This window comes from Rhamphochromis longiceps, linkage group LG10 (genome assembly GCF_057381845.1).
Source record: "Rhamphochromis longiceps isolate RC_006_pf linkage group LG10, R_longiceps_female_GT1.1, whole genome shotgun sequence".
NCBI lineage: Eukaryota > Metazoa > Chordata > Actinopteri > Cichliformes > Cichlidae > Rhamphochromis > Rhamphochromis longiceps.
The window spans coordinates 10,546,860-10,558,949 of NC_140566.1; the positions used below are offsets into that span (position 1 = coordinate 10,546,860).

Sequence of the window (12,090 nt, forward strand, 5' to 3'; positions counted from 1 at the left end):
TAAGTAGTACTCTTGACTTGGTCTGTTGTGTGAATATTATTTTGCTTTTTAAAAAACTCTACCCTTGATGCTAATCTATTTCTGTGTCATCACATTATTCTTAATACCAGAACCTGTTTTTGTGGCTTGTTTGCTTTTAATGTTGGATTATCTGAGATTTTTACATTTTTGAAATCATTGTGTTTACTTGAATTCCACTGAGAAACACAGTGGATCTGTTCTGTAAATACACATGTACTTGGGGTGAATCTTTTTAAAATTACTACAAAAGACCCTTTTTCTGTTATTTTGTATTAAGTATGTACTTTTGCACTGACCTTTAATAGACTAAAAACGGATGCATTATGGGTGGAGTTGTAATGACATTGGTAATGTGATTTTGTACTCGCATGTATGGGGGAGTGTCTCAGTGTGTGTTTTGAAAGAGAGAATATGTTCTGGTGTACATATAATCCCCCTCCCACCCCCCCAGTCCTTTTGACACCAAACAATGGGACGCTGAAGGAAACAACGGCCCGAATGCCGCCACAACACATGGCCATATGGTCTTGTAAGACTTGGCTGCCTGCCTATTCAGTTCTTTTCATCCAGATAATCGTGTGCAACAAGTGAAGGAGCATAGAGTTAAACTCTTTATTAGCTGGTGCAACAAACACCTGAATACAAGCATTTTGTTGTTGTTGTTGTTTTTCATAATACAGTTTATACAGTTGGTAAGGTAAACTTTGGTTGGGGATGGCAGTATGTGCTGCTTATGAAGGCACATTAGTGATGTTTGGAGCTGTAATGGAAATACTGGAATATGTTTAAATTAAAAGGTCAAAGCATACCCTTTTCACTTTTGGATGTAGTTTTCTTTAAATACAACTTTCATTTTTTTAAATTTAATTGTAATTTTGCTCATTTCTAACTAATGATGTTTTTGAAAAAAAAAAAGTAATATTCAAAAGGAGTTGGTGTTGGTGATAATGATGATGATAAAATAACAGTAGTAGGACATGTAGTATTAATTTTAAAGACCATAGATTTCCCAAGACAGCTTCATTAGATGGTACACCTGGTCAGAAGTTTGTTAATAAAGTATGAACAAATTCGGGTACAAAAATATTGATAAATTCCTGATTTGTGCATGAAACTCATACATACAGTTTACACACAGTGCATATACTTATGCACTGTGTGTCTCTTAGTGAATAAGACCCAGTTTCTCCATTCTGTTAGAATACATCAGCTAGAACTATTTAAATGAATGTGTACACAGCCCAGTTGCTTCCCTGAAATAAGTGACTGTCTACTTTGTCCTACATTCAAGCAATCTTGACGATCAAAAAGACAGGCCTTTTGAAAAAGCACAAAATGTGCATGTGAGGCTGACCTAGAACCAGCAGCACTATTTTTAGGTGGTTATAATAAGCTCTGGATTCTCGATCTAGAGCTCTGCAATACAGTACGAGACCATATGATGCACCGACATACAGTAATTTTGTTTATTGGCTTAATTTTTTTTAATATATTTTTAAAATATACTTATTCACTGTCTTTTCATTAGTCTATTAAAAGTTTACTACTACTGGAGATGGTTTGTTTTGTTTAGCTTAGCATAAAACATGGAATGGGGAAGCAGCTCCCCCAGGGTTTTTTTTTCTTTTTCTTTTGTTTAAAGAGAGAGGTAAAAATATCAGTCATCACCACTAAATCTCTCAAATGAAGACATTATATCTATGCCTTTATGTAATGATGCTTTAGAAAGGATAAGTTGTGTTTTTAAAGAGCGTTATTTCTTGGCAAGGAGCATTGACTTTGTCAAATCTTGTCATCATTGTCAAGTTGCCAAGCAACCACTGACAATCTTTGTGACTGCTGTGAGAATACAAGAATAATAAGCCTGTTACTGAACAAAAACTGGCTAGGATTGGTATCGACTAAACACCTGCTCTCTCACAGTTTGCTGCCTGTTGTTTTTTTTTTTCTTTGTCATTATTGTGTCGTGTCTAAATACTGTATTGTCAGAGGGTTTGCTCGAAGGCTACGTATGTCCTTCACCTTTTACAAACAGTTCTATGCAGCTGTCATTAAAACAAATATAATCTACAGCAATTCAAATGAACTTGGATTAAATGAATACCATGTCAAAGTGTTTCATATTTGGTATTCAAATAGTCAGTGGAAGATCCCTATCAACAAACAGCACTAACCCCTGCACCAAACTTAAATTGCCTTCATCTATGCACCACTGAGCATGTTAACCCTTTAAGCATTGGGTAAAAGCCAAAAAAACACGACCCTTTTTCCCCCCCTCACAGTAATTTCTTCGTTATAGACACTGAGTTTCTGTGTGCTTGAATAATATGACTGACCTGACTCATAGTCCTCTTCCTGCTGTATATGAGTGCGTGCCTCTGAGTGATATAATGATACTTGCAAGAAATTTTAAAAGGAATTAGCCACCAGATTTCTCAGATTTCTTAAGTGAAATATGTCAAGATTTATGCAACTCCTTTAAAATAATTTAAACCTGAATTATGCACTGAGTTTTTGCTTCTCCTACATTTTTACATAGTCTGCTTTAAAAATTATGTCCAGCCCTGTTTACTTAACCGACTTAAAATCTGGGTCATCTCTTCTAATTTTGACAGTAAAGAATGATGTCCCATAATTTATTTCTACTTTAAGCTTGCAAAGACACAGATACTGATGAAAAATCTCAAGCAATTACTGAATTTCTTTTTCAGGATAAACAATGTGGAGAATTGAATTTATAAACATCAACCCTCTCAATGAATATGAAACACAATATAACAATTCTTGCTATGTTATATGTCTGTCATAGTTAAAATAATCTGTATAGTTCTAAAAATGTGGTAGTCTGATTCATGCTACAGCTTAATAATATGATTCAAACAGCTTTGATAGTGTGGAGGCATAACTGGGTCAGAATCAGTAGTGTCTATGACATATATAGAGTCCTTAATCTTTAGTCTGCAGCAACTGTGTGTAGACAAACAGTCGACACTTTGCTGTGTCCCAGTAACAGACTCTGGGGATTAGCAGTCTGTTCTAGATAGATGAGCCAGGCTGTGTGTTTTACTGGATCTTGCTAAGTGCTAATGCAAACTTCTGAGCTCACCATGAGATAAAGTGCTATGTAACTATTTATAGCATTTTGGACATTAAACATAATTTAATTAATTACTTCTAAAGGCAAAAAAAAAAGATTTTAGTTTTAATGATTGTGAATGAACTAAATGAAAAGCCAGATGATAGCTGGTTATTGGAAGGTATGTGCCATAATTGGCCTACCTTACCAAACCAGTTTCTACATTTACATATTTTCCATTTAACAATACTTCCGGATTGTAGTGAGATGCCTTACCTTTCAGCTTTGAGTTATCTGACTGGCTTTACCTGTAGTCATACAAAAACAAACAAGAGTGTTTGTTGGTTATGTCCTTAAGCATTTGAACATATTGGACATAGTCCTGTATTTTCAGAGGCTAGAAACTCATTTAACAAACAATTTTAAGTACAACTTGTTTTTAAACCTTGGATGGAAGTCAAGATAAGATAAGATAGAACTTTATTAATCCCTCGGGTGGGTTCCTCTGGGAAATTCGACTTCCAAAAAGCACAGCAACGACCGAAGTTACAGTTACAGAATTGTTATATATATATATATATATATATATATATATATATATATATATATATATATATATATATACACACAGTGTATATATATCCTTTGCAGTCAATGAAATTATGCTTTTTCATGCCTTGAGGTGCTTGACTAAGCTCTGACTTCAGCAACCTCAAGTTTCTGTTTGAGTCTTTGTGCCGTAAAGTTTGTCTTCAGTAACCGAAAATGATTCTCTGCTGGACTGGATTGTGATCATGTGACTGACTTGGGCAGACTGGCTTGAACCTTTTTTTTTCATTTTAGTTTTTCATCTTGAGAAACCCTTGGGTTTCTTTTGCAGTAAACATAGCATAACCCTCTATCACCATCTTTTTCAAAACTGTGCAGACTCTTTAAGTTTTTTCTTCTTTTTTTAGAAGTTTAATCTGGTCTTCCTATTTTTTTTTGTGTAACCGGTCGCTTGCACCTTGCTATAAATGTCATTACATTTATCTCTTGAGTTATTATAGAGTTGAAAATAGTGCATCTCTAAAAGAACACTCCTTGAGAATGTTCCTGACTTGGGTAGTTGATGTGAAGTTCTTTTTCTTAATCAAGAAAATAAGTGTGTCTTGAATTTTCAGCCTTTTGATGGCCTTCCTCACTTGCATCGATTTCCTAGACTGAAAGTTCCGGTGAACAGGAACCAAATGCAAGCTGAACACTTTGAAACTCTTATGTGCTTGATTTAATAATGAAAAAACAGGCTTCACGTTTCCATGAAACTTTAAGTTAATTGTCCAACTACTTTTATACTGTAAAAAATGAAAGACTGTTTATAAAACTCTGTAACTGTTACCTCAGTATTTATTTATTTTTGTTAAACTCTGAATTAAAGTTGAAAGTCTTCTTTCACACCTGTCTTGCTTGGTCTACAGTCTACTGTGTAAAGACTCAAAATAGCAAAAAATTGTTTGGTTGTCTTATGACTTATGGACGTAACTGTATTGATCAGTCGCAACATTGAAATCACCTCTTTGGGAGCATGGTCTTTTGAGGGTGTCCTGTGAGTTCTGGCAGCATAACCTTGGGATCCTGTGTGTTGTGGGCATATTCTGATGCATGCAGCAGTCATTTGGTAAGAATGCCTTGTGCTCTGCCATGTTCCTGAGCAGTTTTTATGGTGTGTATTATCTGCTTTAGAAGGCAGCTGCCACTGGGGAGTGCTGTTGCCATAGGAGAAGAAATGAGTACAGGTTAGGTGGTGGGGTTGAAGATGAGTTCAGGGTGATTTGGATGAAGGATAGAAGTAGAAGGCAAGGTCTACAAGATGGTGGTGACAATTGCTGTGACAGTGACACTAACAAAAAGACTAGAAGCAAAGCCGAAAATGCTAAGATTTCTGTTGGGAGTGACCAGGATGACTCAAGTTGAGTGGTTTGGAGACAAAGTTAGAGGGGCAATGTTGAGATGGTTTGGACATTCACAGAAGTTTAGTGGATATATTCAATGAACTGACGCTGAATATGAGCTGCCAGGCAGCAGGGAAACCACAGAGGAGATTCAGAGAGTGTAGTGAGGAAGGACAAGCAGAGGGTTGGTGTGACTGAAGAGGATGCTAGGGATGGGGTAAGATGAAGGCAGATGATCTTCTATGACAGCCTAAAGAAGATGATTCATTCAATTTAGTTCCACTTGACATTTTCCTCTGTGCTCTTGCTTTCAGTGTCTTTGTACAGCTTCTTGTCATCACTGAAACAGAATGACAGCTTTAATGACAACTCTACATTGTTGATGTATATGGTCCCATCTGTCTTACGTTGTGTGAAACTAACATTCAAATACTAATGTGTCCTTGGGTATGATGCAAACAAACTATAAACACACTATAAAACAATACTGGTCAGTGTATGTCTCTCATATTAAAACCCTTAAAACTTTGATATACTCTTTGCTTTAGGTCAACATGTCTGCAATCACTGGATAGTGTTATACCTTAGCGTTTACATTGAACAGTACAACATATTGAAACTCGGTTAGTGTATGTAAGAGATTAGTTTATTGTTTTAAAGCTCCCTCTTGTGGTGGAAAATGTGAAGAACACTTTTTTGTAGCAAATGTGAAATACATTTTGGGGTCACTAGATAAAATGTTCCACAAAAGTGTACTTTTATATTATTTATTTCATATTTGTCATTTATGTATTCCTTCTGGAGGTTTGTACAGAATTAGCTGTATATAGATTTAGATGTAGGTAGTAGGCATTTGTTGGATTGCTTAATCTATGTGTTTGTGCTATCTCTTATAGTTTTGGATTTCCTTAAAATAGGTGGGTTATGTGTGTGTATGTGAGGGGGGTTATAAAAGATAACAGTTGGTAAAGCGCCTGAAGAGGGATACTGTTTTTCTGACTCCCAGCAGGACAAGAGGCTGACAGGGAGAAGTGGCAGTGGCAATTGATGTGATGAACACATTCTATTTATAACCACTGTTCAGCAGCTGCCACTCTCTTCGGTCTCCTCTTACATTACCCCCTCCACTCCTCAGGCCACAGCTTAACTGTGCTGTGCTCACTGTGACCCCGCCCTCGAGGTTGCCCACCCTCTTTCTCAGGGCTAGTGAGTGTACTCTTACAAGACCCAGGTTTTACTCTGCCTTGGCCCTGGCTGCACTGCTTCAGTGACAGAGTGAAGATTGGAAGGTTAACCAGACCCAGAGAAAAGGTAATGGGCTCATGTCTCTGGCGGACTGTGTGTGTGGCAAGTAGTGTGATCAGCTCAGAGTGTACATGCTCTGCTTAGCAGTTCTATTAGGGGTCTGATGGCATCTCAGAATGGCCTCCTTTGCTGTTGAAACTATTTATAGGAGTGGACTGATGAAATCAGGGACAGAGATAGTGAAACATGTTGCTGTGGAACTCATTTTGGTATGTCACCTTTTAATGAGTTAAATAAATTATAGTTTAGTTAAGAAAAAGTTGACTTGCTTTCTTTCTAGTTTCTAGTTCTAGTATGGCCATTTCTGCAAAAGAAGCAGATTCCCAATATTTTTATAATTTTTGTGTGGTGATTGAGGGAATGGTTAGTTGTTGTTTTTTGTGTGTGTCATTGCTATTATAACAGAATGTGAATGAGTCCCACATATGACGCAGCTCCAGATGAATAAGTTTGTTTTGTGTGCCTTGTGTACTTGGTCAGATTCTTGTTCATGTGTTTTGCAGTTGGAAGAAAGCTAACCTTTCATTCATTATGAATGTTCATGTGCTCTATCTTCAGTGCTGCATAGTCTGTCTACCCTGTTGCTGAATGACCTGTTGTGTGCAGTTCAGTGTCCCACTGCTCATCTTCAGGTTCCCATTCTCGGCCGTCTTGAGCTGTCTCCACTGCACCCCCCCCCCCCCCCCCCCCCCCCCCACACACACACACACACACACACACACACACACACATCACCACCATTCCATCCATTTATTCTTCACCTCATCCAGTTAAATCCATGACTTCTGACCTATCACCATGGCGTATAAATCACGCTTCTCTTTCTGGGAGCAAAAGGAAAGTCCCTTTTTGCTTTTTCTTTTTATCTTATTATTCAGTGATTTTGTGGAATATTTATGTTAAGAGAGTAACCATGATCTGAATGTGTGGTTTGATTTGTTTTCTTCCTTCCTCTTGTGTAGGTTAAGGTTGAGAACAAGCCAGATGTAAGTGTTTTTCAGCTGCATGTGTTTGAGTGATGGTGATACAAACCATTTTTGTGTAGTAAAAGAAGAGTGGCTACTATTGTCCTGTAAGAGATACAGTTCTTAGTAAAATAATCAGGCATAGTGGATGGGCACCTACTCTATCATAATTGAACCATGGGCAGCAGCTCTTTATTTAACCAATATCCAGTGCAATAGCATTAGTAAAGTATTAATTGAATATGATTTCTGAAAGGTAAAAAATAATCAGCTTCATTTGGTTCCATATTTTTGGGCCCATCCAAGTTCTTCTTTTCAGTGACTTGGTGCACCCTCAGGTGTTACTGGCCCCACAGAGCCACTGCGGATGAATCCACTTTGATTATATACAGTCCCACCTGTCTTATATTGTGTAAAACTAACATTAGAATACTAATTTGTAACCTTGCCCATGAGTCTCTGGACACGTTTCTTTTCCCTTTATCCAGCTGTAGACTCAATTCAAGAAAAAATAAAAAAATAAAAACCTGGCTTGCCCATACACTGTAATTATGAGATTTAATGAAAATGAGTAATTGAGTTGGCTTGATTGATTCTAACCTTAGTGAGCAGTTTAAATAATCCTTTTCAAAATAATTCTCTGTGAAATTTTAAATCCAGTCTGATGTAGATAAGGGTCAACCTCAGGGAATTCCTGAAATTGGTCTGGACACAGGAAGTGGTCCACAGTCAAGCGCATCACCAGCTGAAGAAGCCAATAACAACACTGGTATGGGAGGTCCAGACACACCTGGGGAGGAGAAGAGTTCTAGTGGTAAAAAGGTGGTGAAAGTTGTCAGAAGAGTTGTCAGACGAGTGGTTCCTGCTGGAACAGAAGAGCGCAACCAGCACGCAGTTTCTGCATCTGCTACAGACGCTGCGATCAGGAAAACAGGAGCTGCTGGGGTGGAAAAGGATGATATATCAGTGGGCCTAACAAGCCTGATGGGAAGAGGCAGAACCAAGGAACATCGGCCTCGCACCCGCACCCAGGACCGCAAGGAAGACACTGTGACGCAGGAAGAGGAGAACGAAAAGGTGGAGGAGGTTGAAGAAAAGACTGCTATGACAAAAACAGAGGAAGTTTCATCTGTGCCTACTACTGCAGCCCTTAACACTCCACCAATAAAGTCTAATCCCCTCACCCCTCCACTTGGGTTCATCCCTCCACCCAAACCTGATCCTTTGGCCCCACCTCCTGGTTTCATCCCAGTCCCTAAGCAGAACGTGTTGACTCCACCACCAGGTTTCATCCCCACCAGAAAATCAAGCCCACTGCCCACAAAACAGAATCCCCTTATAAGACCTCCTGGTTTCATTCCTGTCCCCAAGGCAGATCCCTTGGCCCCTCCTGGTGGTTTCATCCCAAAACCTCGTCCACTTGCTGTAACGAAACCAGAGGTACTGAGTGAAAAGTGCATGTTTGCTACTTAGCCACTAGGTGGAGCACAACTTAAGTCGTCACTGCTAATTCATCCAATTTTCTCATAAATGAGCTCAATGAACATCTTATAGATTGTTTTTTGGTTATGCATTCATCAAACTTGAGCTAATCTTTGTTATAAACAAAATTAGTTAAAGTATAATACATTCCCACAAATAACTTTATATAATTGTTGCCTTGAATAAGTGGAGGGAAGTGGTGCACATATGGAAACTAATCATCAGATTTATCAGTGGGTATAAGGGTGTGCTCATGACCTGCACTGTAGTTGTCTGATGAGTTGGAGCACTGAGCTAAATCTCATTACTGTGACTTTCAGCAGACGGAGTTGAAACTGTGCTCTCTCTGCTGTGCACCACTGTGAGAGAGGATGTTTAGTAATGTTTTTAAAGATGGGAACAAGAATAAAGATTAAAAAAAAAATGTTGTTCAGGTTAGCATTAATTGTCTTGTAACAGTCTGTCAGAGAAGAGTGTCTTTGTTTCTACAGAACAAATAATTGGTTATGTAAACATTTAAATCTGCTAAAAAGAAAAGAAAATTGCTTTAAGGATGTACCTTTTTGTATCCCAAGTTCCATTTTATACTTCAGACAAAGTTATGTTTTTGTCCTGTTATTTAGTCTCTGGCATTCTGTCTGTCAGCCTACCATCTGAAAATTTCATCAGCAGATGTCTGTGAAATCTGGTGAACAGTTGGGTATTTGGCCATAGAGTGAGGGATTGGATTTCAGAGAGATGCACCTGGTGTTTTTGTTGAGGGATATAGTGTTTTTAACTGCTCTAGGGAGAGACTCGGCTTTTAATGTCAGGAACAAGATGTTAGCTGATCTTAGAAATTTATGTGTGACAAACCATTAGTGTAGGTTTGTTTTGTCTAGTGATTTTTATATTTCTGCTCTCACTAGAGCTATGACTGTACAACAGAAAGGTGTTTTTATGTTGCTGACAATGGCAGACCTCAGCCATTAGCAACAACTAAATTATACCTGGGGTTTGACAACTTTAGTAATTTGTTTAATTCCAGTTTTTAGCAGCTTCCTGTAGAGGGGAAATTGAAACCAGACTGTCAAAGCCTTACTTTGACTTTCTCCTGTGTATATATTAGAAAAAAAGAACAAGCAATATTTGATTGGAATTTAAAATAATTTTTGATTCACAACTTCAAGTATAGCAGCAGCTATGGAACAGAAGTAGAGAAACTGAGCTTTTTGCAGTTACAGAACAATTGCATAGAACTTTTGATGGGTTAATTTCAGATGCAACTTTGAGATTTTTGGGGAGTGGCGCCTGAAAATTAGGTTGGGATTTTGATTATTTCATTACTTTGAAGAAATTTGCATTCGATCGTTGCTGAAACCACCATCGACAATTCAATGCCTAAAACCATTAATCTTTACCACAGTGTTTAATGATCCAATTTTCTTGAACAGCTTTTTTGCCCTTACCCATTTCCTCACTGAATTAGTTGGAAAATTGTAATTAGTTTGAACAAGCGTCTCTTGAAGTTGGCTCTAGTTTTCTAATTAAAATCTAGTTTAAAGTTAAAAGGAAATACCTCGAGCTTTAACTTAATTGTCATCATCATCATGTTATCATGTTAATTCCATCTGTGTGTGTGCATGTTTGTCTGTGTGTTTGTGGTTATTTACATATGTTGTGCAAAGGTGCAGGAAACATCTTTCCCCCCTGTGGTCTCCAATGGTAAACCTCCCCCTGTTGTCCTACCCCAGTCTGCAAAAAATGAACAGGTGTGTGCTAAGTTTGCTCCTAAGGTTGACATAAAACTATGGTTTTCCTACATTCAGGAGCATAATACTTTTTTTTTGTTGGTTTTTTTTTTTTTTTTTTGCATGCAGTGGTTCTGCAGTGGAATAACTCTTTTTTTGCCCTAAGCTTAACCCAAGGCCTGACAAACGGCCTTCCCGAAATGATTTCCCTAAAATTCCAGAGGCCATCATTGGGCTGTCCCAAGCAGCCGTACTCTTCTACACCTCTGATATTGCTCAGCTTAAGCTCGGTGTTTCTGGCTCTTTGCCAGCTCATTTGTATTAATTCTGTAGCATTAATTGCATTATTATCTGGTCCAGAGAAGGACTGAGCTTGTGTAAGCCTCGTTTCAGTCTCAGTCATATAATGACAATGTACTCTGACATTGATTATTTTAGCAGTGCTGGATTATATGGCAATGAGTTACTTGTTTTCAACGTTTAGAACATGGAAATGAGCTTATTTTACCCCTTCTCATTGCTCTGCTCTTTTGTTGTCTTAATCCATATCTTTTGTCTCTATGCTTTTCTGTGGGTCACTGGATCCTGACTTGCTGCTGACCATTTTGCTGTTTACATGGCTAGCATACCAAATGCTACAAATCTTCTCAGGTACAGCTTGCTGTGCTGTGGGCTCGACACACTCCTTCAGCTGTAGAGTGCTTGAGTCTAAGCTTGTTCTCCTCTACTGACCCTTCTCTAGCATATATATATACAGTGGGGCAAAAAAGTATTTAGTCAGCCACCGATTGTGCAAGTTCCCCCACTTAAAATGATGACAGAGGTCAGTAATTTGCACCAGAGGTACACTTCAATTGTGAGAGACAGAATGTGAAAAAAAAATCCATGAATCCACATGGTAGGATTTGTAAAGAATTTATTCATAAATCAGGGTGGAAAATAAGTATTTGGTCACCTCAAACAAGGAAAATGTCTGGCTCTCACAGACCTGTAACGTCTTCTGTAAGAAGCTTTTCTGTCCCCCACTCGTTACCTGTATGAATGGCACCTGTTTGAACTCATCATCTGTATAAAAGACACCTGTCCACAGCCTCAAACAGTCAGACTCCAAACTCCGCCATGGCCAAGACCAAAGAGCTTTCGAAGGACACCAGGAAAAGTATTGTAGACCTGCACCAGACTGGGAAGAGTGAATCTACAATAGGCAAGCAGCTTGGTGTGAAAAAATCAACTGTGGGAGCAATCATCAGAAAATGGAAGACATACAAGACCACTGATAATCTCCCTCGATCTGGGGCTCCACGCAAGATCTCATCCCGTGGGGTCAAAATGATCATGAGAACGGTGAGCAAAGATCCCAGAACCACACGGGGGGACCTGGTGAATGACCTGCAGAGAGCTGGGACCAAAGTAACAAAGGTCACCATCAGTAACACACTACAACGGCAGGGAATCAAATGCCGCAGTGCCAGACGTGTTCCGCTGCTGAAGCCAGTGCATGTCCAGGCCCGTCTGAAGTTTGCCAGAGAGCACATGGATGATACAGCAGAGGATTGGGAGAATGTCATGTGGTCAGATGA

The 12,090-nt window shown here is 38.7% G+C and overlaps 1 protein-coding gene across 6 annotated transcripts in view; it reads left to right on the forward strand.

Moving 5' to 3' along the window:
• LOC146660328 (unconventional myosin-XVIIIa-like) overlaps positions 1 to 12,090 on the forward strand; it is a 62,613-nt gene that overhangs the window by 2,883 nt on the left and 47,640 nt on the right. For 4 of the 6 annotated variants that reach the window (XM_085420132.1, XM_085420136.1, XM_085420133.1 and 1 more), the window contains exons 3-6: positions 7,296 to 7,319; positions 7,959 to 8,738; positions 10,448 to 10,531; positions 11,135 to 11,161. The exons of 1 other annotated variant lie outside the window; for it this stretch is intronic. In XM_085420132.1, the coding sequence (XP_085276258.1) occupies positions 7,296 to 7,319; positions 7,959 to 8,738; positions 10,448 to 10,531; positions 11,135 to 11,161 (915 nt within the window). Of the gene's footprint in view, positions 1 to 6,224; positions 6,340 to 6,891; positions 7,169 to 7,293; positions 7,320 to 7,958; positions 8,739 to 10,447; positions 10,532 to 11,134; positions 11,162 to 12,090 lie in introns of those variants that run through there. One more of the 6 variants, XM_085420134.1, reaches the window with a different exon arrangement.